Here is a 26007-nt window from a genome sequence, read left to right as displayed (position 1 = left end):
CTTCATCTCTAAAGCATAATCCAAAACTCCAAACCTTTTCTGATGACAGCATCTGTGTAGCCAGTCATTTATTTGCAGTATTCTTCCTTCCCTTCATAATCAATGGCCTTCAACAGGAAGAACTGATGAAAGCATAAACTGCACCCCCAGGTCCTTCACCTTCTTATCCAGAGCCAAATGTGCTCTGTGGGGCTGTTCCAGACAGTATTGTTTGTTCCCACATGGATGAGCAAAAAAGGATAATAATTTGTGGGCTTGATGAATCACTTTCAGTCACATCATGAATGCATGTATTCGGTAGACAGAACACCTCTCGAGAGAAAAAAAAGTCCACACACTTTAGCCTCTACACCTCTCAGTAGGGAATTCTCATATACTAGTGCACACCTTTTCCTATATTGGAGAGCAGGGGCCTGAGGAATTCCCAGCAAGCTTCATGGAGGCTCAGGAAGTAGTCCAGAATCAATATCTATGGGGAGATCCTGAAACTGATTGCTTAGCAACAGAGGGTCACAATGTCTCCTGATTTTCCTGCTCCTGCAGATTACATTCTCTCATGTGCCCTCCTCCTGTAGAGGGTGCTCCTCCATTCACTGAGATACTTTTGTCCTCCTGTTTCCCTCTCAACAACACCTTAGCTGAAAGCAGTTGAACACAGACAGGAGAACTGGTAAAAAGTTGGCAAGGAAGTTACAGAAGTAGGTGAAGACCAATACTCCCTCTAATCTGTGGAATCTTGTGAGCAAAAAAAATCAACATTGTGAGCTACTGGCATTAAAGTTGTGAGCAAGCAATTTGGCTACTACATAAATAAGTCTGCTCTGGGGCCATCTTTCCTGAGCTAAGACAAAAATGTGTGAGCTAAAAAACTGAACTACCTCACACCAACTCTGCTTATTTTTATTTTATTTATTTTATTTATTCATGATTTGTATCCCGCCCTTCCCACAAGTGGCTCAGGGCGGCTTAGAGGGAACACTGATGAAGATTCCTATTCAGGCCAAGATAAGGGGATAGATCTTCTAGCGACAGAAGAAAGTCCCCTACCCAGTCAAACAGGAAGTTAGGGCAGAGATCCCCATACTGGTGTGTTTAGAAACTGCCTTTAGAGACCTTAAGAGTCAGTTAAAAACCCGAGATGAGTACTGGTGTTTCAAGAGAAGAGTTTGGGTACTGGAAAAAGTGTACCAGCCTTCTGGAAACCAAGAGTCAGAGGATACTCAAAGAAAGTGTACTGAAGTGTTTGGGGAAAACACTGGAACAAAAGCTTCTGAACATAAAGATTTAAGTAACTGCAAATAGCTTAAGAAACTCTCATTAGCCTGAAACATAAGAATGTCTGTGCATGTGTATTTACTGGTTTTACCTCAGAAATTTCAACCCCTGATTTCAGCTGACCTTTCGCCTCTATGTTAAATAAAATACTTTGTTATTTTTGAATTTCAAGATGCCTTGTGTGCCATTTAAGTTAAGTTAAAATGGGCTCCTGATACTTCCCTCAGGTTCCTGGGATGAGCCAACAGTCAAAATATCATACTGTCACAGGGTGGGACAGTCAGAATTCTTCAGAAAGGGGGGGGGACAGATAACTAGGGCAGCTCAGTCACAAAAGGGAAAGAAAAACATAGGGAAAATCTTGTCTCTGAGGGAGGGAACTGGATGGGGCCATCATACCTAGCTTGTACTGTGCTTTGACATGTCTCCAAAAATAATAAATAATTTATAATTTTAAAGGGGTATGTAAGATTTTACAGGTGGCATGCCTTTATCACAGAGTAATTGGTGAAAGACATTGTCTTCTTTGTGGGTTGGCCCAGAAATATATACAGGCCTGATTTTTACATGGAGCCTCCTCTCTTATTTTAAGTTATTATTACTCCATTTATCCTTTTTAATTTTTTTTCATTAATGATTTTTTAATTATTTTTTTAATTAATGGGGAAGGGGGTGAGTAATGATTTATTTTCTATATTTTCAGAAAATACTAAAAACCTGCTTGGCCCTTAATTGTTGTTAATGATTTTAAGTGTGTGCTATTTGGTTTTAGGCCACTGAAAAGGGATCTCAGAGCCTAAACATGTTTGGTCTTGTGTTTTTTTTAATGAGATACTCAGTTATATGATTCATGTGCAGCTGACATGCAAGTTCAATGGGTTCGATTGTAGCATTTCTTATGTATTTGTTCTTAATTGTTACACTGTGTAATAAATACTTTATTATATTTCTCAGTTGGTTATACTCAACCTTCTAAGTACTTACCTTCCTGAGAATATAACCAGGCAGGTGTGAACATCTCTATGGCAAGTTCAAACATCTTTGGTCCTCATCCAAAGCCATGTCTGCATACCAGCCTCCCCCAGTTTTGGGGACTCCCTTAGGGGCTTTGGGGGTGCAGCCACTCAGCCATATGCTTAGGCAGCAGCTGCTAAATGGCTTCCATCACCAGGTGGCAAGGGGGCCATGCAGTGGCTGCAGGCCTGTAGCTACAGGGGGCATGGGGGGGGCCAGACCTCTCTATTAAACCCCCTTCCCTCTGTAGGGCTCCTCCACTGGAGGGCCACCATGGCTGCTGCTGGTCAGAGGGCTGCCCAAGAAGCCCCAAGCTGTGCTTCCCTCTCCCCCCTCACTGGCTCCAGCTCCCAGTGGCCACTTTGGAGGGGAGCTCACCTGGGATTTCAGAGGGGGGTCACAGCAGTGAGATGGGGGGGGCAATGGGAGCTCAGTTGGGACTCCTATGTGTTTAATCCGCATCCAGAGTGATGTGAGCCAAGGCAACATGGGGGCAGGTGGGGGAGGGGTTCAGGGGGGTGAAACTAACCAGCCACATAGCTTCAGGTGTCTGCATCACCACAGTGGGCTTTGCTGACTGCAAGACTCCCCTTCCCACCGCCCACATCTTCCAGGCTGCCCCAGATGGCCCAGGCATGCCTGATGGCAGAAGCTAAGCAGGGTCAGTCCAGGACCAGAGGAAAGGAAAGCGGGGGGGGGGGAGGGAGAGCAAGCACAAGAAAGAGCAACAAGAATGAGAGAGAGAGGGAAAAGTGACATCAAGGCGGAGAGAGAGAGGGCAACAGTGAGAGAGCAAGTAAGAGAGAGAGAGAGGGAAGAGAGAAAGTGAGGGAAGAGAAGAGAGAGAGAGTGACAACGAAAGACAGAGAGCATGATAGAGAAGGAGAGTAACAGCAAGAAAGAGAGCGGGAGAGACAGCTGGGGAAGGGGGGTGAGCCTGAGCAGCGCCCTGACAGCATTCCCCCCACCACCACCACCATGGTTGGACTCTGTGGCCTGCTGCAAGCTGCTCGGGTGGGCAGGGGCTTTCTCATGAGTAGTAGGGGGAAGTGACACTCACCTGGGGCTGGGGGGAGGCTGAAAGCAGAACTAGGAAGAAGCAGCCAAGTCCCATAGCCCCACCAATTTTTTTTATCATCCGGGCCCTTCCACCCAAAATTTTCTGGCTATGGGCCTGAGTGGCTGGCACCCATATGGATCCCGGTTCTTGTCACTTCTCAGTTTTATCCCCCAGCAGACAGGCTGGAGTTGTGATTATTGGGTGGCAAGCAGGTTGCCCAATGTTGGTTCCATAACAAGTGAAACTGCCTGCTTCACATTTATTTGAACAGACTACCCAAAGCTGACTGCAAGGTCTTCAAAATGTGATACACATTTATATTCAAGACACACTCTGGAGACTGAGGTTCCCAGGACTGGACAATCCTTCTGAGCTTTCCCCCACATAGGCTTACAAGTACACATTTTCTCAGAGACCGTGGCTGTATTCTCCTAGCTTCCCAAATAAAAATCCTACTCTTCCTATGGCTAAAATAGATAATTATATGATTGTACTGAATTCAAACAAATATGGTGCAGTCTGATTGTAGTAGACTTTGACATGCACACCAAACTGATATTTCTTCCCATAAACTAACAAAAGGACAATTGCAGTTGCCTTCACACTCTTTAAAGAATCATCTAAAAATATTAGTTAGATATCATACATTCTCAAATGAACAAATTTTAAGAACTGCTCAATGTTTAGGACAGTCCTTCATTGAAAGTTTTAAGGACACAATTGTGATTGGTTAAAAACCAGACTAAATTGTTACTTGTAACTGAAGGAAAGGAACCCACATAATTTAGAAAACTGCCAGTGCAGTAATAAAGTAACATAATCAATTTATATGATTCTTTAACATGCCAAAGCCCCAGATCATAAACCTGACAAATACCCTATATCAAATGCCCTCCTGCATCAGCTATTTCAAATGCTTTCAATGTAATTATGAGATCACCCAGTCAGTTTAATGAGCTTTGCCATCACAAATTTGAACCACACATTTTAATATGTCAATATAAACACTTTTATTATAGGAGTTCTTTTATATAAAGTCTTTCATTTGTGCACATCTCTACATCTGAACTGGCCAAAGTTCAACTTAATAAAGTTTCAGACAAAAATCTGTGAAGACTGTATCTAATACCAATTTGTATAAAGTTCTGTTTGCTCATCACATGAGACACTAGCAATATTAGAAAATAAAACTACACACATAACCTTTAATAAAGATTGCACAATGGACAGCATATTATTAAGTGTATAGAAAATGTTTGCTTGGCTTCTTTGTGACTGCTATGAAGCTAATATTTAAAGATCAAACGTGACGTGAGATTAAAGAAGCAAGTTCAAACCAGATGAGCAAACTACAATAGAGTGGAAAGACCTCTTCCTTCTATGCACATTTGCTCAGAAATTCTCAATAATTCACTTCAATCCAGCAAGTCTGTCAGGTATATCTAAGCGCTCCAACACATGTTGAGAATTTCACATAAACAGGAAGCTGACCAACAAGAGGAATTAGATGTATAATTTGGAGACTTTGGAGAATTGTGAGAGGGGGTGGCATGAATAATATATTCCCAAAAAATCTTTGCCTCCAGGATTTTCCAAACTCTCATTCCATGACCAGGCTGCTACTTCTGCCCCGTCACCCAATGTCCCTTTAACTGGCTATCAATTACACTCAACTGTCCATGCTCTTTAAGCATTCTTTTCTTTCCTCTTTTGTTTAATTTGCAAATGCATCTTTTCTGCAAATCTGTGTAATCTCCCAAATAGGTAGTATCCCCTACTTTGTCTATGGGTAGCTCAATTGTGCTGCTTTTGACATCCACACAGGGAACAGCCAGTTTACCAATTAATATGGTGATGTTAGATTTATGTATCTGATACTCAAGTATATTAAAATCATCTTCAGTGTTGCTGTGGATTTGGAACATAGTCTACATAAGGATCATGATTCTGGCTCAGTTCCTATCTATATTTTTTAAAAATGCGCACCACAAATTTAAATTATCAAATATGGAATCTTTTTTTCCTATGTAGACAGAACTGACAGAAAGGATAGCTGATATGTTATAATGCAGTATCAATTGAAATAATTTTAAAAATCATTTTAGACTGAACATCATCTAGATTGAACCACATTTCTGATCATATTCAAAATCTAAAAAAATTGTAAACTGTGAGACAGCCCTGGAGGAGAATATAATAAGAAAATATACTCACGTGGATAATCTTTGGGGTGTGTCTTCTCTGACCAGTTTCCATAAAAGGTAAGCCTGTATTTAGCAGTTCCACAAGCACAGCAATCTAAGATTGGTCTATCAGTCACACCTTCCAAGGTAGAGTCTACAAAGAAAAAGAAGTCCTTATTTTGCTGCATATCACTAGAAAGGTTAAAACAAAATGTTGGCATTTGAAGTAACGACAGTTTCTCTTCAGCTAATTTATTTGTAAAACCTCTGGTATGATATTATAATCATTTGTAGAGATGGGCAGATTTCCCCCTTCTTTTTGTCACTGTTCTATGAGTTCTCTCGGTCTTGATTTGCTCCACTTAACTTCCAATTTAAGTTAGATAACTTTTAAAACTGATTTTGAAATTGGTGCATGTTAGGGTTGCCAAGTCCCCTGTGTTCTGGAGTGGGGGACTTTCGTGCGCGTGGTACCATAGAGTTTTCCCTCCCAAATGGCTACAGCATCTGGGAAAACCATAAAGTTTTTCCGGAAACACCTAGAGCAGCCGCTGAGTAACATCACCAGCATGATGACATCACTTCTGTGTGATGTCATCATGCTGATGACGTCAGGGGATATTCCCCCCACCGGCCCAATATGGGCTGGTGGGTTGGGAACCTCCTGGGTGAGGGAACCCCCACCTGGACTGGGGCTTGGCAGCCCTAGTGCATGTACATTTTCCACATTTGTTTTAGATCATTCTCCACTTTTAATTCACTTATGTGCAACAGCACTGATTAGATATGTGCATATATGTACATAAATTAAATCACAGAGCAAAAATGAATCTTGAGGCAATCATGAAATCACATTTTGTGCCGTGATTTAATCAATGCATACATGCACTGGGCACATCAGTAGCCAGCAAAAAAGATGCAAAGATTCTTCTTCTTCTTCTTCTTCTTCTTCTTCTTCTTCTTCTTCTTCTTCTTCTTCTTCTTCTTCTTCTTCTTCTTCTTCTTCTTCTTCTTCTTCTTCTTCTTCTTCTTCTAACTGAAAACTACATCAAGTTTCATGTGCAAAATTAAAAACAGAAAGAATGACAGATTAATGATGCACCACTGAGGATCCAAAAACAATACCAGGTAATTCATGTATGAAATTTATATTGGGAAAATTTTGTAAGCATCTTTAATAATTTCATAAGAACTAATGTCTCTTGAGGTATTCAGTATCCAGGAATATTTACACTTTCATTTGAAGAGTAAATAATATAATTTTTACAAATCCAGTGGTCATATCACACTTTACCACAACTCAGCAAGAAAAGTTGTAGAATAATATGAATATACTCTATCATGTAATTGCTATAGACTGCTTAGTCTGTGTCACGTAGTGTTGTAGAAAAAAATTGCATTGTCACTAGATTGATTCTCTGAGGTAATAAAAACAACACAAGCAGCAAAGTGATCTGGGATATCCAATGACTTGCCATTATAAGAAGAATCGTAACTGAACCTAACCTCATGGAACAACATATGTGGTGTTAAATGTATATGTTGTATTTCTGGAAAGTGGCTGTTGGGAATCCATGGAGACCTTTAATAAACAAGATGAGGGGATATGAGTACATTGGCAGTGGTTCTTCATAAGCCAGACAACGGAGCCTCCTGTAGCCCATCGCATCGCGGCGTGGCTGCAGGGGAGATTTTGCTCGCCCGGAGGGAGAGCGGACTCTTCAGCGTGCTTTTGAGCACGGCTGGAGGAGGCGGGGCTTCAACGCTGCTATTGAAGCCCCGTTCGCCTTGTCGTCAGTCCTCTCAGCATTTTTGGCCCGCCTGCCCTGTTTGTTATGTAGGCAATTGCTGGTTGCCTCTTTTTTAGAGGGGCCAGGTAGGAATTTTTTACTCCCCAGCTATTTGGTTGGTGACTGGGGGGTGTTTTTTGCCTACCCTGCATAGCATATCAGTGGATTGAGGAATTGGCTTTGGGTTGGTGCCATGGTAGAGTTCTGTCACTTTTTAAGGCAGGTTTTATGGGGTTTATGGCACCATGCGGCCTGGGGAGGACCGGTTAGCCTCCCCCTTTTGGGGAGTTAGGGGTCTGTCAGGATCAACCTTTGGTGTGGCCCAAGGTGTGTGAATGCAGACTGTCCTGGAGATTCGATAGGATGGGTGCCTTTTGCTGAGACTCGCGTCTGGTGTTTGGGCCCTCTGGTGCGAGCCTCCCTGCTGGGCCTGCTTAACAGGAGCTGTGAGCTCACAGCTCCGGCTGGGGGGCCGGGTCTCTCGCCTGCTTGAAAAGGCAGGGGAGCTGTCTGAGGAGACCCCTGGCCCTGACCTGGCCGCAGTTCGGTTGCCCTTGCCATTGCTGTATTATTTAATAAAGTGGCCCATAGTTTCACCAATCTATTTGTGTCCATCTCCTTATTCCGACTTGGGGGGGCAATATTGCATTCCAGTTTTACTATTTCCTGAACCACAGTACATCAGCTGTGTTATTATCCCACATTGAAGCACACATTGTGGGTCTGACTATATCTATGATGGTTCTAAATTTATTCAACTGCCTTGCACCAACAAGGTGTCATTTCAAATATAATGGCATGCAGTCCATTTTAATGTTTAATTTTACAGGAGTTGGTAATCAATTTTGAATTCAGCCCATTATCCTTATGGGTTCAATCCTGCCCCTCAATGAACTCCAGCATGAACTTTTTAAGTGGTAAAGGGAACCCCTCCTTCCTTCTTCAAAAGCTGCCTGGATCCAAACCCTAGCAGGGGTGCCGAACTCATTTAGTACAAGGGTCAAATTTGACCTTCTCGGGCCAGGACATGTGTGTCATAAAATGTAACTCCAGGTAGTGGAGATACAATCATTATAAAGGATATAGACAAACACAATTAAATATATTTTTCTTAAAATAACAAACATGCTTAAAATATTAACTCTTGCAACATTTGTTTAATAACTGATACCTCTTGATCTGAATTACTGCATCAAAATCTGGGGACATTTTTGTGCTGCAGCAATCTTGAGTATGCTGTTTATATGTGTATCTGTAAGCTGTGAATGTGCTTTTGATTTTTTAACATTCATCACAGAGAAAAGCTGTTCATAAACATAACTTGAAGGCTTAGAAAATGTAACAGCAAATAAACCCAATTGTGCTTAAAAAAAAAAAGGTAAACGTACAATCAAATCTGCTGGGCAGTGAGTAGGGTTGCCAAGTCCAATCCCAGAAATATCTGGGGACTTTGGGGCTGGAGCCAGGAAACACTGGGGTGGAGCTAGGGGGGAGGGGGGGAAACAGCGCCAGGGAGCATGGCGAGCCGCCCCGTCTTGGAGCGGGCGACGCTGCTGCGCAGCTGCCACCTCTTCTCCGCTCGCCATGGCTGCTCCTCCGAGATGGGCTCAGCCTGAGCCCATCTCAGAGGAGCAGCCACGGTGAGCGGAGAAGAGGCGGCAGCAGCGCGGCAGCCTCGCCCGCTCCGCCTCTGGGGTGGAATCGGAGGGGGGTGGAGGTGGGCCGGGGGCGTGGTGAGCCGCGAGTCCAGATCCTAGAAGGGCCCGGATTCGCAGCTCGCCATGCTCCTGGCCTGCCTCTGCCCTCCCCTGGTTTTGCCTGCGCTGCTGCCGCCTCTTGGCTGCTCCTCCGAGATGGGCTCAGCCTGGGCTCACCCTGGAATGTGGCAGAAGGCAATATGGGAATCAAGATCAAGGCTGTGACAAGTATAATTGAACTCCAAAGGGAGTTCTGGCCATCACATTTAAAGGGACTGAACACCTTTTCAATCCTTCCATAGGAAATAATGAAGGATAGGGGCACCTTCTTTTGGGGCTTATGGAATTGGCCCCCCCCCAGGTCCAATCTTTTTGAAACTTGGGGGGGTAGTTTGGGGAGAGGCACTAAATGCTATACTGAAAATTTGGTGCCTCTACCCCAAAAAAACAGCCCCCCCCCCAAGCCCCGGATACCTCCAGATCAATTCTCCATGATTTTCTATGGGAATAAATCTCCATAGGGAATAATAGAGTTCCCAGCAGACATTTCCCTCCCCTCCCCCTGCTTTCTGATGACCCTGAAGTGGGGGGAGGGTCTCCAAACCGGGGGATCCCCTGCCCCCACCTGGGGATTGGCAATCTTAACCACAGGAGAACCCCAAGGCAGGGACAGCCAGCTTGGTGAACTGAGCTCCTGCCTTTGCAAACCGGCTTGGTAGGAAAGGAGGAGGCCAAGGTGGCTGCTTTACCTAAACAGACCTGCAATTCAAAAAGGCACCTCCCTCCTTCCTTCCTTTCTTCCTTCCCTCCCTCCCTCCTCCCTTCCTTCCCTCCCTCCTTCCTCCCTCCCTCCCTCCCTCCTTCCTTCCTTTCTTCCTTCCTTCCCTCCTTCCCTCTCTCCCTTCCTTTCCTCCCTCCCTCCTTCCTTTCTTCCTTCCTTCCCTCCTTCCCTCCCTCCCTCCTCCCTTCCTTCCCTCCCTCCCTCCTTCCTTTCTTCCTTCCTTCCCTCCCTCCCTCCTCCCTTCCCTCCCTCCCTCCTTCTTTCCTCCCTCCCTCCTTCCTTTCTTCCTTCCTCCCTCCTTCCCTCCTTCCTTCCCTCCCTCCTTCCTTCCTTCCTTCCCTCCCTCCTCCCTTCCTTCCCTCCCTCCCTCCCTCCTTCCTCCCTCCGTCCTTCCTTCCTTCCCTCCCTCCCTCCTCCCTTCCTTCCCTCCCTCCCTCCTTCCTCCCTCCTTCCTTCCTTTCTTCCTTCCTTCCCTCCTTCCCTCCTTCCCTCCCTCCCTCCTCCCTTCCTTCCCTCCCTCCCTCATTCCTTTCTCCCTTCCTTCCCTCCCTCCCTCCTTGCACCCTCCCTCCTTTCTTCCTTCCTTCCTTCCTTCCCTCCCTCCCTCCCTCCTCCCTTCCTTCCCTCCCACCCTCCCTCCTCCCTTCCTTCCCTCCCTCCCTCCTTCCTCCCTCCCTCCTTCCTTCCTTCCTTCCCTCCCTCCTTCCTTCCTTCCTTCCCTCCTTCCTTCCTTCTGTGGCTCTCAAATATCCGATGTTCATGTCTTGCGGCTCTCAAACATCTGACCGTTATTCTGTGTTGCTCTTTTGTTAAGCAACTCTGGCCACCCCTGGAGTAGACAATACTGACTTTGGTGGACCCAAGCACTGATTCAGTGTAAGGGAGCTTTGTGTTTGTGACTGGAGTAGACAATACTGACTTTGGTGGACCCAAGCACTGATTCAGTGTAAGGGAGCTTTGTGTTTGTGATTGGAGTAGACAATACTGATTTGGTGGACCCAAGCACTGATTCAGTGTAAGGGAGCTTTGTGTTTGTGACTGGAGTAGACAATACTGACTTTGGTGGACCCAAGCACTGATTCAGTGTAAGGGAGCTTTGTGTTTGTGACTGGAGTAGACAATACTGACTTTGGTGGACCCAAGCACTGATTCAGTGTAAGGGAGCTTTGTGTTTGTGTCTTCTGGTGCAATTTTGTTCTCAGATCCTGTATTTACTTCATCAGTATATGGGATAAGGCACTTTCTCAACTGTGCTGCATAATGCAGCCTATTTATTTTGTCCTGTTTGCTCTGTTGGCTCTATCTGCCCACCTTCATCACTTTCGGGGTGTGGATCCCCCAGTGGGGTGGTCTCCCGACTCCCTCCGCCGGCTGTTTCTGATAGCCCTGCGCCCCCTCTTTCATTTGATATGTGTCCCGTGCGGGTGCCACCCTCCCGCCGGGAGATGCCGCAAAATGAGTCCCCTTGAGGCTTATGGCGGCAGGGCTCGGGGGAAGCGAGCTAGACTGCTGTTCTTTTGAGGGGTTATAGAGTGTTTCGAGCCCGTCCCTGTGGCATCGATCCCATCGTTGTGGGACCCAGGGGGCCGGCCCAGCGGCACGCTGAAGCAGCCTCTCTCTCTGCCCCTCTCTCTCTGCCCACAATGGCCCTGCGCACACGCAGGGACGCTCCCTCCCTCACTCGCCGCCTTCCCCGCCCGCGCGCGCGGCCCACCGGCTCTCTAGCTGGCTAAACCGGGACCTCTAATGGTCCCGGTATAGCCAGCCCGGGAGCCGGGAATTGGGGGCCAGAACCGGGACTTTCCTGGGAGACCAGGACGGTCTGGCCACCCTAGGGGTAGTTCTGCAACAAGTTTTTCCCAGTGGACTTGGTCACAAAATTCCTGTCCCCTGGCCATTCAAAGATAGTGGGACCCCCAAAAAACAAGAACTTCAGCAACTGCACTTGCTGTCTTGGCAATGCAACCAGCTGCCAGTCCCATTCTCAGGAAGAATTCACCTGCCAGGCTCAGGTTACATGGAGCTATTTACATAGGCTGCTTTCAGTGCCTGGGATCACCAGAAGCCCTCTAAATTACCTTGAACTAGTGATGCGGCAATGATGAGTCACATCTGAGTAATACTATGAGGTAGTGCTGAGGAAGATGTTGCTCCAGAAAGTACTAGAGTTCTCTGAATGAGGTTGATGTTGTTTGGGCTGGCTGTGGGGCAAGCCCAACCCCACCTGGCAGAGGTGGCCATCCTCCCACCCAGTCACTTGGGGCATATCCCATGGGCCACATGCTGGGATCACCCAGAGAGGAGAAGGAATTGGATGGGATGACATGCAGGAGGGCAATCAAAAGCTATGCTCTTATTCTGCCTGGTCCAGAGCAGGGTAGCCCAGCAGGGGGAGGTTGACCATCAAGAAGGTCAACTCATCCACCCTGGCTGTAGGGGCTGAGGATGTCTCCCAGTTGGTAGAATATCTGCTTACTCTGCATGCTGGTGGGAAGGCAAGAAAGGAAATAGATAGCCATGTTAGCAAGGTCTGACCATATGACACTCTTGCATGCCCAGTATTCAAGGGGGTCAGAAGTGGTGAGTTCAGGGGCCTCTGTGAGGTAGTTCCTGAAATCACCTTGACAGAATCCTCCTCCACTGCATGCCTGGCCCACATAGCACTGCTGCTGATCTCCCATTTCACAACCAACAACCAGAACTGGGAATTTTGGCTCACCTGTCTCTCATTGGACTGTGCACCCTCCTCCCTAGCTGCTTCCACTTCCTTCTCCTCCCCAGCTTCTTCTGCCTACTGTTGCCTCTGGCTGTGCCTACAGCTCTGGAACCTGTGCACCTCTTTGCAGAGGTCACACTTCCACTGAATGAACTGCCCATTACAGAGGGCGATCCTGCCCTTGATGTGGGGAAGGGTCCACACAAGCAAGCCAGCTTTTATTCCTACTCCTCACAGAGAGGATGCAAACTCTCATAGATCCTCACCCACAAAATGTCTGCAAAGGCCCTGAGCCATGGGAGAATTGGCATCCCCTCAGGCTCTGGCTATAATGCAGAGTCCAGCACCCATTCCAGTCCATTCCTTGAATTAGGGGGATGACTTGTCCCAGGCTGGCCCAATGGGCACACAGTATGTCAGTGCTGTCCTGGAACAGCTTTAGGACATGTTCCATTTGGAAGAGGGTCAGCCAGTCATTGGAGCTGATGTCAAGCTCCTCTTTCTTGTTCTGAATGGTTACAGAGAAGATAACATCCTACACCACTCTCCTCTGCTCCACCAAATGCACAATCATGAAATTGGTGGAGTTCCAGCAGGTGGCCACATCCTGGACAAGCTGGTGTTTGTGCTCCTCCCCCTCCCCCACCTCTCTCGCAATAGATTCACAGCCTTGATGCTGTGTGAGAAGTGGCCAGTCAGGTGCCCATTCTCCAGCAGGGCCCATCCCCCTTAGCAGTGCTTCCCAGCCCCGGGTCATCGCTCACCAACATATGCAGCCTGCATGCCAGGCAAATGATGTTCTTCAGGCACACACACCTTGCCGCTGCCTGCATGTTGGTAGCAGGAAGCCACAAGTGATGAGTCCACTGATCACCCACTCCCTCAGGCTACTCTGTATCATTGTGGAGAATCATATTGTAGCCAGGTACCACTGGACCTCTCCCCTCCCAGGGTGTAGCCAGTTATGTTAGCAAAGTGGGGGTAGTATTTTTAAAAAAGTTCAGAAGATAGCCTTCAGGCTGTAATGTGACCTGTTTTAAAAGAAAGCCAAATACTTTTGATTTCAACAAGAGTTCTTTTTCCCAATGAAATCAATAGGATTTAAAACTGCTTAGCTTCAGCTGGTTTGTAATCCAAACTGCCCGACATAAATGCCAAGACATGTCTGTGCCATGCTCTGATTACCTATTTTAGTGCATCAAATTAGGAAGGGGAGAATGCAATCAGAGAAAGGGAAATGAATGATGTTTATCATACCTTGTTCACATAGCCTCTTGGTGAGAGATCCTTCATCTTGAAAATAAATAATTCTCTTTTGCACAATGCTCGCCCTATTGAAGACATGAAAACAGAGTGTTTGTGAAATGCATTCAAGCAGTTAAGAACTTAATACTAAAATAATATTTGGAAAGCATTCTTTAAATTATGTTTATCAAAGAGTTCCTCTATGAACTGAACCCAAATAAGGATGATTTGGAGCAGGGGTTTCTGAATACTGATCTACTATGCAACAAAATGTGGAAATACTTGATTTCCCTGGCATGCCAATCAAGTCCTTCTTCCCCATCATTCCTGCATTCGCCCTAGATGATTTCTTGAGTGTTCCCAGGTTGCTTCCTGCTCAAAGCCTCTAGTTCAAAATCAGAGGAAGAAAAAACACTTTCAGAAACTTCATCTACATAGAGTGCATTAGGCGTATCACAAAAACGTTAAAAATCTAATATAAGATGTTAACTGAAATGCCTATTCAATAATCAAGAAAAAAATCCAGGTGTCAACTCAGCATGATAGCTTCATGCCTGAGTTTCATAAACTCCATAAGAGTATATTCTAGAATGTAATCATATTTACTGAAAACAAAGTTCAGAGAAAAATTAATTAATGGGACCCAACTTGATAAATGCATTTATTTATTTCAAACATTTTAAACCCAAATTCTTTTCCAAAATCAGACTCCTATAAAGTTCCATTTGTGGAATCTCAGCACAATGTATACTTTCTAGGCACATTCAGACAAGCCAAAAGAACTAAAGTTGCTATATGGAAATATACTTTGAGAGGTGCAAATATGCAGTCTCTGAGACATTATGTGCTTTCAAAGTTGACCAGAGCCTTGAATTGGATTGGAAACACACCAACCGCCTCCGTAGTGTTTTAATAGCGGTATAATATTTGTGGGGGGTGGGCTCCCTCTGGGTATCCTACCCCCCCAGGGAAAGTGTATGCGCAATACATAGCCTCTCCTCTCCCGGTGTAATGAATGCCGCGTGGTCACTGTCTGGCTATGCCTGGCAGATGGTCACTGCAATGGCCTCTCCTGCATTACTGCATCCATAGCAACACCTTCTCGCTGGTCCCCCCCGTTTTTCACAGAGTTTGCTACGTCATGGTGCGACCGAATTGTCCGGCGGTATAACCGGATGGGCAGGCTGGGCCCACCAACCTTGCCAGCCTAAGAGAAGGAAAACTCTAACATCAAACCCGGGCAGATAGAGCTCGTTAATGTAACACCTATCACCTGGAGGACTCGCTGCCGGCGTCCCGGCTTACTGGGCTATGGCAGATGACCCCCAGGTGAAAGGGTGGAGCCAGTACCGCGCACACTGGGCTTCACCTAAAAAATTCCTCTGCGCAGGCCTGAAGGGCATATCCACATACACAACCCACAACGCATCAAGTCCTGCAGCGATGGGCAAGGGGCGAAACGGCAGGTGGAAGGTGCCACTGGAAGCCGCAGTCCCGATCCTGCATGTAGGCGGTTCAGGGTATTGGTCGCCTGATGCTAACCCGGAGATGAAAGCATTTTTCGGCAGCACCCTGAACGACCAAGCAGCCTTATCTAGGGACAGCACTGCTTGCTCCACACGGAGAGGGGCCTAGAAAAGGTGGCCTAAACAAAGCTCGTCTCCTCCCCCCCAGTTGGCTAGCCGCGGTCAACGGGCATCCTTACTTGCGGTCAAAAAATAACAACAAAGAAAAGGCATGCACCTGCCTCACAAAGTGTGCAAAGACTAAAGCTTGTGTGTTGGAACATCAGAACCATGCTTGACACAGTAGACAGTGGTCGCCCTGAACGACGCTCTGCTCTAGTTGCCCACGAACTTCTCAGGTTGAATATCGACATAGCAGCTCTCAGTGAGGTCCGTTTCCCTGAGGAAGGTAGTCTTCAAGAACACGGTGCTGGCTATACCCTCTACTGGTCAGGTAAGTCAAAGGCTGAGAGCCGCCTTTCTGGCGTTGGCTTCATGGTCAGGAACTCCATTGCCTCCAAACTCGAAAACCTGCCAACAGGTCAATCAGATCGCATCATGTCCATGCGCCTCCCACTTCAAAACAAGCAGCATGCAACACTCTTCAGTGTGTATGCCCCAACCCTTCAAGCAGATCCTGCAGAAAAGAACAAGTTCTATGCTGATCTACGCAACCTCGTACGGAAGACCCCTACAGAGGACAAGGTGATCATCCTTGGCAACTTCAATGCCAGAGTAGGTAAAGACTCGGAAGCCTGGAAAGGAGTACTTGGCAAACACGGCATTGGCAACTGCAATGACAACGGGCGCCTCCTGCTAGAATTCTGCATGGAGCACCAGCTCACCATCACCAACACTATCTTCCAGCAGAAGAACAGTCTGAAGACAACCTGGATGCACCCACGGTCCAAGCACTGGCACCTTATCGACTACATTCTGGTGCGCCAGAGAGACCTTCGAGATGTCTTACACACCCGAGTAATGCCCAGTGCAGAATGTCATACGGATCATCGTCTTGTACGCTGCAATCTCCGTCTTCACTTTAAACCCACACCCAGGAGAGGAGGTATCCCTCGGAGGAAGTTTCAGATTGGCAGTCTCCAGTCAGCCGAAGTTAAAGCTGCCTTCCAGGCAAAACTCCAGTCAAGAATTGAGGACCCCAGTTGCCCCACAGACCCTTCTCCAGAAGCACTCTGGGAACACCTAAAAACTACCATCCTGCAGATCTCTGAAGAAGTCCTCGGGTTCTCCACAAGGAAGAACAAGGACTGGTTTGATGAGAACAATCAAGAGATCTAAGATTTACTGGCGAAAAAGAGATCTGCCTATCAACCACATCTTGCTCAGCCCTCCTGTCCTGGGAAAAAAGCAACCTTTCGCACTGTATGTAGCAACCTCCAGTGCAAGCTTCGAGACATTCAGAACGAGTGGTGGACCAAGCTTGCTGAGAGAACCCAGCTGTGTGCAGACACTGGTGATTTAAGAGGGTTCTACGAAGCCCTGAAGGCAGTATATGGTCCATCATATCAGACTCAGAGTCCCTTGCGTAGTGCAGACGGCCAAGTGCTCCTCACAGACAAGGCATCCATATTGAACCGGTGGTCAGAGTATTTTCAGGTTCTCTTCAGTGCCAACCACAAAGTTCAAGATTCAGCAATTCACCTCACCCCACTTACACCAGTGAAAACAGAGTTGGATGAGATCCCCACTCTAGAAGAGACTGTTAAAGCCATCAAGCAACTGAAAAGTGGCAAGGCAGCAGGAGTTGATGGAATTCCACCAGAGATCTGGAAGCATGGGGGCACAGTACTTGTCACCTGCTGGGAACAAGGCAAATTACCACAGGACTTTCGCGATGCAATCATCATCACCCTATACAAGAACAAAGGGGGAAAATCAGACTGCTCCAACAACCGGGGGATAACCCTGCTCTCCATCGCAGGCAAAATCCTTGCCAGAATACTCCTGAACAGACTGGTGCCCGCCATTGCAGAAGAACTCCTCCCAGAGAGCCAGTGCGGCTTCAGAGCTAACAGGAGCACCACCGACATGGTATTTGTTCTCAGGCAGCTCCAAGAGAAATGCAGGGAACAAAACAAGGCTCTGTATGTGACTTTTGTCGACCTTACCAAAGCTTTCGATACCGTTAGCAGGAAAGGACTGTGGCAAATCTTGGAACGTTTAGGATGTCCCCCAAGGTTCCTCAGCATGATCATCCAGCTACACGAAGACCAACGAGGCCAAGTCAGACACTGCAACGACCTCTCGGAGACCTTCCCAATAGGCACAGGTGTAAAGCAAGGCTGCGTTCTCGCGCCAACTCTCTTTACGATCTTCTTTAGCATGATGCTTCAAAGAGCCGCAGTAGATCTAGACGATGACGATGGTGTCTACATCTGCTATCGCACCGATGGCAGCCTGTTCAACCTGAGGCGACTAAAGGCCCACTCCAAGACAATGGAAAAACTCATCCGAGAGCTACCGTTTGCTGATGATGCTGCACTCGTCTCCCACTCGGTATCAGCTCTGCAGCATATGACGTCCTGCTTTGCAGAGGCTGCCAAGCTATTTGGCCTAGAAGTTAGTCTGAAGAAGACAGAAGTTCTCCACCAGCCTGCACCCCAGGAAGATTATCACCCTCCCTGCATCACTGTGGGTGAATCAGTTCTGAAGACAGTCCAGCAGTTCAGCTACCTGGGGTGCATCATCTCCTCAGATGCTAAGATCGACAAGGAGATCGACAACAGGCTGGCAAAGGCAAACCGTGCCTTTGGCCGACTGCACAAAAGAGTGTGGAGCAACAAGCATCTGAAAAAAGGCACAAAGATCAATGTTTACAAAGCGGTTGTGATGACAACCCTCATCTACGGCTCCAAATCGTGGGTTTTATACCCTCATCACCTGCGACTCCTTGAGCGCTTTCATCAGCGCTGCCTTCGCACCATCCTCAACATCCACTGGAGTGACTTTGTGACCAACACTGAAGTTCTCAAGCGGGCGGAGGTTACCAGCATCGAGGCACTGCTGTTGAAGACACAGCTGCGCTGGGCAGGGCATATTTCTAGGATGGAAAACCACCGCCTTCCCAAGATTGCCCTGTACGGCGAACTCTCCACCGGCCATCGAAATAGAGGGGCACCAAAGAAGAGGTACAAGGACTCCTTGAAGAAATCCCTTGGCACCTGTTGCATCAACCATCACCAGTGGTCTGACCTAGCCTCAGATCGCAAAGCATGGAGGCACACCATCCACCAGGCTGTCTCTTCTTTTGAGAATGCACGCATAGCTGGTCTTGAGGACAAAAGGAGATTGAGGAAGAATCGCACTGCTACAGCACCAACCCCAAACCAGACTTTTCCCTGCAGCCACTGTGGCCGGACCTGCCTGTCCCGCATTGGTCTTGTCAGCCACCAGCGAGCCTACAGCAGACTTGGACTATTGCACCCTTCTTAAATCTTCGTCCGCGAAGCCAAGCCGAGAGAGAGAGAGATAATATTTGTATATTTGCTAATTCTAAACAAATAGGCTGCCACAATTAGCAGAAACTTCTGAATTATTTTCAGTTCATGTTCGGTTTAAAACATTTTTTTTTAATTTAGTAACATATGGTAACAATATCTATTTCTTGCATCATTAATAACTTCTTTTTTCCATCCCATATATTACTTTCTAACCACCCCTCCCCCGTTGCTTGACCCCCACCAGTGTTATTTACTTAAAATACTAATATTTAAAGGTACCCTTAACTAATAAAAACAAAGATTAATATTCTTCTTCCTTCTAAGACTTAATCATTATCAAAAATTGTCCAATGTCCTTTTATTTTCCACTCTTTTTCTACATTTCTAAACTTTTTCCACTCCATCTTAAAAAAACTTCTAAGTCATAGTCTCTTAAAATTCTTGTTAATTTGTCCATTTCACTCTATGTCATAACTTTTACAATCCAATCCCCTTTTTCTGGTATTTTTTCTTGCTTCCACAACTGTGCATACAATGTCCTAACAGCTGAAAGCAATACCAAATTATAATTCTATCTTCTTTTGGAAATTTTTTCCATTTGTAATCCCAACAGAAAAGTTTCTGCAACTTTCTCAAATTCGTATCCCAAGATCCTAGAAATTTCTTGTTGAATGATCCGCCAATACTTTTTTGCTCTTTCACAAGTCCACCACATATGGTAGAAAGAACCTTCATGTTTTTTACATTTCCAACATCTGTCTGGCATCTTATTGTTAATCTTTGCCAAATTTTTAGGAGTCATATACCATCTAGACATCATTTTAAAACAGTTCTCTTTAATACTATGACACATCGAAAGCTTCATAGAATTCTTCCACAAGTATTCCCAAGTTTTTTACATTTCCAACATCTATCTAGTCCATTTACATTCCAAGATAAAAATTTGTAATCCATCATGGTGCAAATTCTTTATGTTCTTCACAAAATCTATGCAGTTCCTGTGTGTTTGTAATTGTAATCCTTTTTCCTTGAAGTTCAAAGCTCAAACCTTCAGGGATTATCCATCTATACCTCATTTCATTGTCCCGTAATTTTTCTGTCAGTTTCTTGTATGCTCTTCTGTCATTTATCACTTGTCTTGGCAACTCCTTCATAATTCTTACTCTGCTGCCTCCCATTATCAATGTCTTTTCAAAGTTTTTATTCATGATCTTTCCCACCATTTCTTTTGTCATATATCTTATAATCACATCTCTTGGTAGGTTATTTTTTTTTTTTTTGCATAAAGTGAGTTCACTAAGACCGAACTGTTTAGACAGGCTTTTCTGGTTGACTGAAAATGGGCTGCCACCGGACATCCTACAGAAGCTGGTGGTCATAGTCAGAACCCAATACCGCCAGACTGGATTGAGATAGCGTAATAGTTTTAAACCGATAAATATATTATGGTTTTATATGTTTTATGGAATTGATTGTTTTTATGATACTGTAAGCCGCCCTGAGTCCGCTTGCGGAGAGGGCGAGATATAAATGTAAAGTAATAAAATAAATAAATAAATAAATACATACATACATACATACTATACATATAGTCATACATATTTCTAGTCCCTTCAGGATCTTCCTCCAAAAATTCCACAATTATTTTTATTATATATTCTTTCAAATCAGTTTCTTCACCCTCAGGTACTCCTCTCAGACATATCTGGGTCTCCATCAATTTGCAGTCATTAATTGCTACTTTTTCTTGTATTTTTAACAAGGTGGAATCATGTACTTTCACTCTCCCTTCCACCTTTTGCACTTTCTTTGATGTTACCACAGTCTCATTTCTGAGATCTTCTATATCTTTTTTTAGCTCTTCAATATCTTTTATCTTTTCTAATTTCTTTTTTGGTAGCAGTTATCATCTCCTTCATCCCTTTCATTATCCTGGCTTCTATTGCATCTAATTGGTCCTGCATTTTCTCCAATGAAGCAGTCCTTGCTTGGGTTTGCTTGTGGTCTGACATGTAAAAACACCGAAAATTTTGACCTCACCAAATTAAATTTCAACTATCAGGTTTAAAAGAGTGAAGCTTTCTTTCTTCAATAAGCCTAATTTTGCCGTCCTCAGAGCCTCCTGGGCTCAGATATTAATTTTTAAAGTTTTTATTTTCTCCAAAATGGCGGTCATGACTTTCTGCCTCAGTTTAAATTTTTTTCTTTTTTCTCTAGAGGCTTCTAAAATAGTTATTAACAATAATGTCCAATAGTATTTACCTTATAAACATCACCTCTGTCGGCTCCCCGATTTTTAATGTCCCGAACACTTTAAAAATTTTATTTAAACTTTAACCTCCTTGAATGGCCGCCAATGTTTTTCTATGATATTATATTCATAGAGTAGGCTGGCTGCTTCGATGATTTCCCTTTTCCATCCAATGCTTCCTGTTTTACTTGCCACCAAATCCCATTTTCACTGGTAGAGAGATCTCACGATACTTGACGTATTTCCTGTGTTGATTGTGGGAGCTGCAATTCTATGGCGATGGGGCTTTTTCTCAAAAACGGCAAGTAGACCAAACAATAAATTCCTTTCTACTTTTTAGCACTGTCCTTTAAATTTTCAAAGTCCAAATTTCGCCCCTTCTTCCCTTTTTCTTCCAAGCTTTCTAGATTTCAATTTCCCACCTTCTGATTTTTTTTGTTAAACTTTAATTAGTCCTGGAATGAAAGATAGTGATCTGTACCTTTTCTGTAGTTATCCAGATCAACACCGGTCTTGTGTAGCTTTAGAAGTTTAGTAGTATCAAAGAAGATTAGGATCCTGTCAAGCTTATGTCAAATAAATGACTCTGGAAACTCCGGAGACCCCTCAAAGCCTCAAATGAGCCCCCCCCCCGGGACTCCCTTTTAGCCAAGGTAAATCTCCTCAAAGCTTCCTGTGCATATCTTGGACTCATCTCTGACTGAGAAAAGTAGGCAGTAGGCATTAAATTGCCTTCCACTACCCCGAACAGAAGTTCCAGCCTGCTCCCCTTCTGAGAAGCAGTTCAGCTCGGCATTTTCCAACCCCGGAAGTCTATTTTCAGTTCATGTTGAGTTTTTTTGCAATAATCCAGTTTGAGGTTACTGCTGCATGGATCAGCAAGGTTAGGTTAGTTGAGTTCAGGAAACGGACCATCTTCTGAAGCGCATGTCACCTAAAAAGGTTATTTCTTGTGACTCCCTCAGCTGTTTTTCAAGCAAAAGAACTGGATCCAATAATACTCCCAGGCTTCTCTATGACCGAGACGGAGACAAACCAATTCAGTTAACGGTAGGCAGCACAAAATTCACATGAATCTAAGCTTTAGCCAAGCATCATCATCTCCATCTTGTCTGGATTATGCTTCAGCCAATTCTTCCTTCACCACTTGACTATGACAGGTAGATAATGGCCCAGAATGGAGATGATAGTTCCTGGCGGCTTAGATAATGAGATGTATAACATCAAAACTACAGATTATCTGCCATAAAAACCCAATATATATATTGAAAAAGTGGGAGTTCAGGATCCAAACATCTCAAAAGAATTAAGTGATCAACTAAATCAAAGGTTGCTGTCAAATCTAATAAAAATTTCCTCTATTTTCATTATTTTTCATTTAAGAATGGATGCAGTCCAAGCTAGGATTGAGAAACAAAATGATTATGGTAAAAGGAATGAGTACTTGTCTGAGAACTTGAATAATCAATTTTACCTTTCATTTTCCTATAGCAATGAGAGTGCAGAAGGCTAGTAGTTCAGGAGGTAATGCTTAACCATTAGTGACCAGCAGTTTGACCAGCAGTTCTCAGTCTGGGTCAGTGTCATAACTGATCTATACCTGGGCTGGGTGCTGCTTTTTGGTGTATTGTGTTACCTGTATTTTACTGACAAGTGGAAACCAGTTTTGTTTTACCTGATTCTGTAGCTTTGATATAAATAAATACTGTCAATTTCCCACTCCTATGGCAGACTTCTGTCCCCTCCCTCTCATGGTTTTCTGTTGGGCCCTGTGGAGAACCCACCCCCCTCTGCATTTTAAGTGTGCTCTCTCTCTCTCTTTCTCTCGCTCTCTTTGGAAGTGGCAGGAAGCCTGTTCAATGGCCTGCTAGATTACATCTGTACACTTGCTAATAGTCCTGGTAGGAAAATCAGCTAAAGAATTTGGTGCTAAAAAGTCTCCAGGCAATTCCTGGAGATTTTCCAGAATACCTTCCAGGAGGGCTCCCAGGATGCACCTGAAGACCAGGTCAAGAGGGTGGAGGGAGTGATGTAAAGTGAGTGGTTAAGAACATTTCCTTGCAAAGGGAAGGTTTCTGTCTTCCATGGAAAGCTGCGCTTGGGGCAGCTTTCAGCTCTGGTCTGCAAGCAAGCAAGCAGTCATCTTTTTCTGACCACACAGTTTCCCAGGTAATAGGATGTAGATAAGAATCTTGTAACTTTTTAAGACTATTAATGCCTGCACTATTTTAACATCAGTTATGGTATTTCTAGAACAGATGAAGGGGACTGCATTTATGACCAATTTTCTTTTGAAATCTGTTTGCTGATCTAGTGCTGTGTTTAAGGTTGTTAGTAAATATTTACTTTTCAATAAATCTTTTTTTTTTTTTAACTTTGGAGGATGACTGTTAATCTCTGCACCACTTAGATCCCCCACCATCTTGGACATGCTAGTGCAAGAGGGGGCCACGAGTTGGGAGGATAACAATCTGTGTGCATTTGGTTATTTCTCCAGGGGAGCCCAAGTCCTAATTGGTCTCTGTAATAACCAGGCTCTGGATAACAGAGGTGGGTCCTCAGGTTGGGAAGAGGAGCTAGGAGCCCTGTCCCTCCTACCAGGAATCCCCCCTCCCAAAGGGCAGGTGGTGGCAGTGAGTTTTCCTGCAGTGGGAGGAAGAGGCAATATAAAACTGCAGTATACAAATCACCAAAACCCAATGGTTTCATGAAGAAGACTTAAGCCTTGTTAGTCTTTCTGCTACAAGTGTAAGATTTCTGTAGGTCAAGTAAATGTAGGCATCCAGCTTTGAATCTCAAAATAGCAGCTATTTGAGAGCTAAGTATGTTCTTCAAATAATAGTATAGAAGCTTATAAAGTTCTTGTTTCTCCCTTTTTCACTTGCTCTTTTACTGTTCTGATTTGACTCTCTCTTACCTTCTCCATTACCATAAATGTTCATTATAACAAATCAAGTACAAACCTTGAAGTATTTTAAGTAAGAAAAATAAGCACCTGCATTCGTACATGTTTCTGCACTCGAGGATTTCAGCTTGCTTAAGTGTTTGAAAGCTTGCAAATTTTAAAATACTGTAGTAGGTGTGGATGGGTGCAACTACTGAAGTTTGTACAAATGCACACAAAGATTTGTTGGATAACAGTCATTATCTTTTACTCCAAGTTTATAGTGGTATTACACACTATTTAAAACACTTACATGCTGTCTTTCCACCAGCCCCAATAGCCAGGGATTTATTCATGAGGGGCACCAGGGGGATACCAATTAAACCCCTCTGAGGAAGCCTGGGGGGATGAGAAGGGAGAATGGCCCACCTGCTGTCTATTCAGTGGGCAATTTCACACTGGTGGCATTGCTTTTTCTCCCTTTCCCCTTGGTTCTGTTGCTCCCCTCTTGGGCTTCCACCAGCAGCTGCCCAGTCCCGCCCTCCTGCCAAGCCAGCTCAGGTCACATGACAGAAGGCCTGGGTGCTTCCTTCCATTCCTGGAGCACTTTGAGCCCCCACTGTCGTGGCATACTCAAGGTAGAGGAGCACCCAACTGAGGAAAAGGATAGAAGATTGTGGGGCCATTTTTTGGGTGGCTGTCCTTTGGACAGCAGGAGCTGCTCTCAACTAGTCATCCCCTCCTGTACCAAACAGCAAAGACTCCTGGCTGGAAGGACCTGGCCAGCAGGCAGTTGGCAGGAAGCATGTCCAGCAGCAGGAGGAAGTGTGGCTGCCAACTACAGAGCAACTACTTTCTCCAGAAGTAAAGAGACTGACAAGCTGAGGCTGCACAGCTACAGGAAGGAAGCAATCAATCCAGCAATGTTAGTATGTCACAAGTGCTTCAGGCCAGTGTTGCAAGGCTAAAATTAAACTCAAAAATTGATTAAATTTAAAGGGGGTGATTGTGGTAGAGGCACAGTAGAATTGATAGGGGCGTCACCCTTATCACTGGCTATGGCCCTGCTTTTCACCTGATTACAGCCCCCAAAGTGGGGCACTTAAAACATTAAAGCAATTTAAAATAACATTAAAAATTGTAAAACAGATGGGAACCCACAAGGACTTTGGGGAAGTATTTTGTTTCTCCCTCCCCTATTATTTCCTTTTTCTCTTTCCCGATAATCCCTATTCCTGCTTCCTTCTCCTCTTCCCATCCAATGGCCAGCCTACATTTATTTACCCCTTTGTATTCAAGTTTTTTCCCCCGTCAGAGGCCTTTACATAGGTGAACCATGGCCCAGTTGTGTGGTGGTGTCCATTGAGCCAGGTCCACTTGCATGGTAGGAAACCCTAAAAGTCTTGTAGGGAAGATCTCACTTTCCCTTCCTTATCCTCATCTTCTCAACTATTCACCAACATAACCACTTATCTGCCACCCATGATTAGCTATATCTTTTTAATTTGATTCATTTATACCCCACATTTCTCCAGAGTGGGGACCAAAGCAGCTTATATTATTTTCCTTTCCTCCTTTTTTCTCCTCACAACATCCTGTGAGGTAGGCTAGGCTGAAAGTGTGTGACTGGACCCAAATTACCTTGTGAGCTTCCATACCAAGATTCAAACCTGGGTCTCCCAGACTCTACTCTGAAGCTCTAACTCTTTAGCCCAGTGTTTCCCATTTGCAGGGTCGTGACCCGGTACCAGGCCACAGAAGCCTCACTACCGGGTCACAAGAAAAGCCAAAGCTAGCCCCACCCCCAGCAAAGCATGACCTCTCTCTGCTTCCTTCCTTCCCCCGTCTCTCTGTTGTGTCAGTCTTCAAGGCTAGCTTTTCTCTGCACAGGCTGCAAAGTCTGAGCTCCATTTGGCTTCCTTTCTTCCCCTGTCTCTGTGTTGTGCAGAGAGGAGCTGGGCTGCCTCTCCTTCCTTCTCCCTCCTCCCAGTGTTTGAGAGAAAAGCTGGAGTCAACTGGTACTTTAGACCCAAGTGTTCTTCAAAGTATGAGCTTTCATGTGCCTTGCAGTATGTTCTTTTGAGGAAATTTCCCCAGGAGGCCTGGGCAGCAAAGAAGGGGGGGGGGGAGATTTTTTCAGCGAGG

At 45.2% G+C, this 26007-nt stretch overlaps 1 protein-coding gene across 2 annotated transcripts in view; it reads right to left on the bottom strand.

Annotated features, from left to right (window-relative positions):
• Positions 1 to 26007, bottom strand: part of SPON1 (spondin 1) — a 686539-nt gene that overhangs the window by 414590 nt on the left and 245942 nt on the right. For both annotated transcript variants that reach the window (XM_060261720.1, XM_060261719.1), the window contains exons 4-5: positions 13774 to 13847; positions 5564 to 5686 (exon numbers count right to left, since the gene is read on the bottom strand). In XM_060261720.1, the coding sequence (XP_060117703.1) occupies positions 5564 to 5686; positions 13774 to 13847 (197 nt within the window). The remainder of the gene's footprint in view (positions 1 to 5563; positions 5687 to 13773; positions 13848 to 26007) is intronic.

The sequence above is a fragment of the Heteronotia binoei genome, chromosome 21 (genome assembly GCF_032191835.1).
Source record: "Heteronotia binoei isolate CCM8104 ecotype False Entrance Well chromosome 21, APGP_CSIRO_Hbin_v1, whole genome shotgun sequence".
NCBI lineage: Eukaryota > Metazoa > Chordata > Lepidosauria > Squamata > Gekkonidae > Heteronotia > Heteronotia binoei.
The sequence above is the reverse complement of the archived record's forward strand: the minus strand, read 5'-3'. Positions and strand labels throughout refer to the sequence as shown.